At 39.9% G+C, this 6,301-nt stretch overlaps 1 protein-coding gene across 1 annotated transcript; it reads right to left on the reverse strand.

Moving 5' to 3' along the window:
• Positions 1-15: 15 nt before the first annotated feature.
• On the reverse strand, positions 16-5,722 carry rp2 (RP2 activator of ARL3 GTPase). Its single transcript, XM_041934846.1, has 5 exons — positions 5,456-5,722; positions 3,788-4,456; positions 2,740-2,854; positions 1,851-1,936; positions 16-1,724 (listed from the first exon to the last, which is right to left on the reverse strand). The coding sequence occupies exons 1-5, from the start codon at positions 5,618-5,620 to the stop codon at positions 1,641-1,643; spliced, it is 1,119 nt and encodes a 372-aa protein (XP_041790780.1). The 5' UTR covers positions 5,621-5,722; the 3' UTR covers positions 16-1,640.
• Positions 5,723-6,301: the final 579 nt, after the last annotated feature.

A 6,301-nucleotide genomic window follows, 5' to 3' on the forward strand; every position in this document is an offset into this window, starting at 1 on the left:
TCTCCGGTCTGCTTTCACATGTTCTACGGCTTTTAATGTGGCTCATTTCATAAAGACAGTTAATTTAAGTGTAGAAACAACAAATTACACACAAATGTGCTTTCTTAAAGAGTCTACAAAAACTATATGCTCAAGTACAAAAGACTTACAAATACAAAGGTACATCACAAGAACAAGTCCCTATGTGTTTCTTTTTCATCAAGGCAACTGTACAAAACTGTGTGATGTGTCAGGCTAAATGTCTGCTGTGTGTTGCATGTTATCGCCGATGAATGAATAAATGATACACCCCCGCACAGGCTGGGTGAGGTCAAGCTGTTCGGCACTGACTGGAACAGTCCATCATAAGCCAAATGATTTACTGCTGTCTGAGTAAGTGGAAGTCAAATAGCTGAAGTGAAAGCAGCTCACTGTGGTTGACTGAGGAAGACAGCGCGTTGTTAACAAGGTCCCGAATTCAAAAGATTAATTCTGCTTCAATAAACGCTACAAGGAGTATGCTTCCATTCAAAGCATGAATCTAATCTCTAATGTTTAAGCACCATTGTTGTGAAGAGTGATATTTGTAACTTTTTACCAGGTTGACACAAAATACATACTGTCAGATATGAGTATTTGTACCAACAGCTTTTCCAAAGTTAAATCGCTCAAACTGAACTTTATCAGTTCTTTATTTTAAAAAGGGCAGGTAGATCAGGTTACAGAGGGGAAACTGAATGTTCCTCACATAATTTACAAATGACTACCTTAAACCCAAGTGGTCTTGCTGGGCATAGTGACCAGAACTAAAACTGCACTAACTCAGGAGGAAGGATTATTAATCATATTGTTTGACGGTTGCTACCTGCAGCCTGATGACAAAATGAAGTTACAAGATCAAACTTTACTAAAAAATTATAAGAAACAACATGAATTTATGTCTATACAAAAACATTCAGTAGAGTATAAAACAAATATTACAAAATAAAAAAATGCAAAATGAGTTGCCTACGTCAAAAACCAGCAACAGATGAGTTCATTTGAATGACCAGCAAAACTTTCACAACTGAACTTTGGCCTAACAGATATCAATAAAGATGTAGTTATTGCCTACACAGCATGTCTCAAATATACACATTTTAAACAAGTTTATCTAAACCACATACACAAATAAACCCTTATAAGAAATAAAAATATGATTTATATATATATATAAAATATTTTCCCTCAGGCATTCTTGTGCTCATGTTTTTTTTTTCACTGCAAAGACGGTTTCAGACAGTAAAGCTTTAAATTAAAATGAATTACATTTACAGCAAAGAGCTACATTCACGATCGATAGAAGCAACAGAATTACAGAATACATTCATAGAAATATAAATATTCACAGCACTCTTAGCAACTAGTGGAAGTTAGGTGGTTTACAGCAAATGTTTCTGGATGAGAGGGGGGTGAATTTTAGACTCGTGGTTGATGAACTGAATTGTTTTATCCAAGGCTTTATCAAACACAGTCCTTAATAGTTTTCTTTCCTACCTAACTTTTGAGGACAAACAGGCTAATAATCAAACACTACTCATATTCAAACCGAGCTGGGTGGCAGGGGGGTTAGAAAATCCCATTCAAAGTCTGACAAACGGTTTGTTTTGATACTTAATCATTCACAGGCCCATCTGCATGTCAGCGAAGTTGAAGAAGTTGTCCACGTCTCGAGAGGACGTATTTTTGTTATCGGAGACAAAAACCTGTGGGGGAAAAAAGGGGCATAAAATATTCTAGATTACATTTTTTGCTGGACATTTTTCCAGAGAAAGAGAACTGATCCTTGTTATACAGGAAATCACGACATGCCGCGACAACAGTATGATTACCTTTGTCCCACTGAATACTTCTTTAGCGATGTTCTTGCAGGCTTCCACAACTCCGTCACCGTTCAGCTCGAGTGCAATGACGGGACCTTTAGGAGTAAGACATGAAAGTCACAATCCTACAGCGCAACAACAGTCCTGACGCCTATATTGGTGATTTCCAAACATTTATAACTGCTGTACAACTCCACTGCTACATTGACACTACAGCTAAGTGCAGGTTTCCACCCTCCTGTTATCCTGTTACACTACCACACAGTTTGGCTATGAAACAGTAACTGCTTTCTACTGAAATGGGAATCCTAACACTTTCCAGTATTTACCACCTAATTTGTGTATTTATTCAGGTGATTTCTGCACCCAGTACAAGGTCGGCACTGGAATACCAGCAGTCAGAGATGTTGTCATAATAAAAATCATGCGAGCATGTTGAGCAGGTCATTTTTTTGTTTGTGAAAAACAGCAGAAACCAATGGCAGGCTGTGATCTGAGGAGAGTTCAGTTTCCTTTAAACATTTGGGCAGAAAAAGGAATCCAAAAGAAACCGCTGAATACGTTTCTGATATAATAGATTAAGAAAACAGTAATTGTTTATAGCATTTTTTATGCCTATTAGAAGATAACAAACTGACCCTGTTTGTCAGTTTTGACATTTTAAGACACACTGCTTTTTTTCTCTCTGTAGTATATACAACACAACTTGACACTCTCATTACTGTAAATGCAAATGAGCATGATGCAGCTGTCAGCTTATGAAACAACTTTACCAGGTAACATCAAACAAATCTGGTTGAGTGCACAGGCAGCTAATATTTTGAAGATATTTTTGAGCAACAACAGCAAAACAAACAAAAAAAAGACACACACACACACACAAAGAAAAAAGAACTACCTTTCGTGATCCACTCCACCAGATCCTCTGCACTGTTCTGGAACACTCGCTTCACATCTTCAGGCCGCATTGAGACTTCCTTTGTCTGGATCAGCACAAATCCTTTAGCGGTTGCCTGTGCAAATGAGGTGGACAGAGTTGAATACTAAAAATCTGAACCATCAAGAATCCTCCATGTACACACACACACACACACACACACACACACACACACACACACACACACACACAAGAGATAAACTGTAAAGAGTAGTCTTTACTGTCCCACATATGGATCCAGTCTCATTCTTATGTGATAGAGTAATGCATACTTTGGCAACGACACAAACATCACTGGAATGTTTAAAAAGCAACACAGCCAGCCCAGCGTGGTGGATTAGCATTTCAGTTACACCATTCTTCAAGCTCCAAATGAGCTAAACAAAAGAAAATTGTAAAAAATCCTATAATGTGGAATACTTAGAGAATACTAAGCACATAAAAAACATTTAAAATATTGATATGCAAATACTAGTCAATGGAACACGCAAGTGTGTCCCATAAAGAAATGCTGATTGTGTGTGTCAACACATTGAGGTGCAACAGCCTAAACTGGAGAGTTTGCCATTTTAAATTCTGAGTCATTTATATTCAGAAGAAATAATTAGGTGGTTTGAAAAGACTTGTTAACTTAAGCCCTCTTCCTTGGATGACAGTAATAAAAGCTTCAGTCATGATGCAGCTCTTTTCATTTTGTTGATTACCTGCTTCAGATTGCTCTACTTGTTTTCCTCAATATTTTAACTTCATCTAGGATGTTTGTGAAACTTCTGTTCCTTCAGGCCGTGATCGTTAACACAGATTTTTGCTTTTCTTTGAGTTTACACTGCAACCTTTTAAAGCACAGTTAAGGCAAGGCTGATAGCAATCAAACTTTTAGCAGTGTATCACCAGTAGGTGCACTGCTTTGAAACATTTCTACCACTACCATTTTCCATCCCCATCCTAAAAAAAAGACTTGTTAACATAAGAGAAACTACCACACTCCTATCCATATTATTCTCCTCACCTCATCAATCATTTTGCGGGCATTTGCAGTTGTATACTCTCCAGCGAAGAAAACAAAGAGGCAGGACTCTTCACTGTCCTTACGTCTCCCTCCCTTTGTCAAAGGCACAATGCTTCGAGCGGGGTCACTGGAGATTCGAACAGACTTGAATTCAGACTCAGCGTCTGGGACCGGTACAAAGTCCAGAACCGCTGAAGCCTCTGGCAACAAGCTCCAGTTGTTCTCTCCAGACACCGGTGTGAAGTCGTGGATGTTGCTCCAGTTGTTGTTAAATATGCTGAGCCCGGCATCCTTGAAGTGGAAGGCCAGCTCGGGGTAGTAGTACTGAAAGCAGCCAAACTTCATACCCGTAGATGACTCAATGATGGGCTGAGTTGCGCAGCACAAGAACACCTCCATCTTTTTACAGTCCCGTGTGCGAAACTGCTGACAGGCCACCACACACTTTATGTCTTTACAGTCTCTGAAAAACACACTGCCCTTGGTGGGTCCTAGAACAATGCGGCAGTTGACACAGTCATCGATGGTGATAGTCGCTGAGTGGTCGAACACGTAGATGTTGCAGTTCTCACACTCTTGGATGACAAACTGTTGCCCATTCAGTTTGCCAGGCAAACGGCCCACTGTGACGTCTTTGAGCCCCGTCAGCATGTAGTCTTTGGGATCAACCTGTGCAAAGGTGGACCACATTATTATTCAAACAAAATCTTAGAGATACACCAAATTGCCTTCCTGAACCACAATGGTCCCTGATAAATTCCCGCCTCCTTCATCCAGTAACAACACTGATATGTTAGTAAGGGTCTTAGCCTCCAGATTGCTGCAGAACGTATCAAGTGTTTTAGACATGCTTTTACTGGTGGTATCTACTTTTAAATGTTTTACTAAAATTACAGGTGTTTTACTTTTCCATGCATGAGTGGGATGCCGTCTCTTATTAACTTGCAGGTATGTACAAAACTAATTTTGGACTCCACAGCCGGATACTGCATGAGGTAGTATATATTTGGTGTACCACAGCTCAAGTGCAACATCCCATGAGTCAAAACGGAAGTTGAGCCGCCGGTTAGCTAACGCCTATAATGTCCGAACAAGCCATGTTAAATACGGTCAGCTGTGGAACAGTGAACTACACAGTGTTATGTAGTAATCCGATAATGAGATAACACTGGATACATGAAGTAAGAGAGAGAGGGCGAGGCTTTGAGCCTAAAACTCAAGAGTGTTTATAACTTAAAATGAGCGTCGCATGCATCCCCTGGCTATTTAAGTAACAGCTAACATGGTGGCACGACTAACTGCTGCTGCGCAATGAATCTAGCTGTTAAACAGTCTTCACCTTCGCATATGCATCACTCAGGAAATGAGGATAGAAGTACAAATATCGTAAGGAAACGCACTGGTTGGTACAACACGGTCACTGACACTCAAACATTTGGGATTTTGTTACACAAACGCTAGCTACATATTAAATTTGTACATGTAGCTAACTGCCACTCTTCGGTAATGTATGTAACGTTACAGTAACATTAGCCACCTGGAAGGGAGTTAACACTCAAGTTAAAAGATGTTAAACTCTCAGGTTTAGCTAGTTAAGGCCACCATTTATCAACAGTTATGAGTTAATTCAGTTTTATCACTTTAAGTTTTACAGGATCTACGCGTTACCTTTTCTCGCTTATCCCAGCTGTACTGCTTCGGTGCCTCGTCGGTGTTGTTGCCAAGGGGAACCGCGTTGCTTGTCGTCGTAGTTTCGACAGTCGTTGTTGTCGGCGTACGATCCTCTTTTTCGGATGACTTCCTTTTGGATTTTTTCGAAAAGAAGCACCCCATTTTGGTCTTTTAGTGGCTACCAGACAGAACCAGTTTTCTAGCTGCGACGCTGGCGTGAAGAACACGAGAAAATGTGAGGGAGAAGCTTACGTGCACTTCAGTTGACAAGATTTTTTTTTTTTTTTAGCTTCCTGTTTCCTAGCTTCGTTTCGCAACCAATCGGTACCGTGGTAGTCGTTACAACAGCCAATCACGGACCTGGATAGAGTGACTCGTTCATGTGGAAGAGGCGTGCATTCATGAGGCGTTTGAGTACCCGTAGAAAAGAGGATTCCGCATCCAGATTTTATTTTAAACACATTTTTAAGATGGGTAAAGGGACACAAAATAAGAACAGAGATCTAGAATAACTTATTCCCAAATTCAATTTCATATGCTAACTTCCTATAGCGCATATAAACACATAATAGCTCCTGTTGTGAAATACACTAGAATTGTTGAGGTGATTAAAAATTAATTACTCTTCTGTATTTTTCTGTGGCAAAATACAGTTATACGTCATATAGAGTGGTGCTCTCAAATTAGATTGATCTCGCAACCAATCAATAGTCAGTGAGGAGAACCAATCAAAATTGTGTATTCACCAGACTATCTTGAACGCACCGTCATCTGCACATTGGGCACACCTCTCTGGGTGTTGTCTTTACCACAAAAATATACAGTATGGTATCATGGGATGAA

This window comes from Chelmon rostratus, chromosome 4, assembly GCF_017976325.1.
Source record: "Chelmon rostratus isolate fCheRos1 chromosome 4, fCheRos1.pri, whole genome shotgun sequence".
Lineage (NCBI taxonomy): Eukaryota > Metazoa > Chordata > Actinopteri > Chaetodontiformes > Chaetodontidae > Chelmon > Chelmon rostratus.

What these genes read in the sequence shown, in the direction of transcription:
- rp2 (XM_041934846.1), bottom strand. Translation starts at nt 5,620, where the DNA reads ATGGGGTGCTTCTTTTCGAAAAAATCCAAAAGGAAGTCATCCGAAAAA. An exon ending in CCCGCAAAATGATTGATGAG is followed by an intron (nt 2,855 to 3,787) that starts GTGAGGAGAATA and finishes TCATTTGCACAG; the next exon opens with GCAACCGCTAAAGGATTTGT. An exon ending in GGTGGAGTGGATCACGAAAG is followed by an intron (nt 1,937 to 2,739) that starts GTAGTTCTTTTT and finishes TTACTCCTAAAG; the next exon opens with GTCCCGTCATTGCACTCGAG.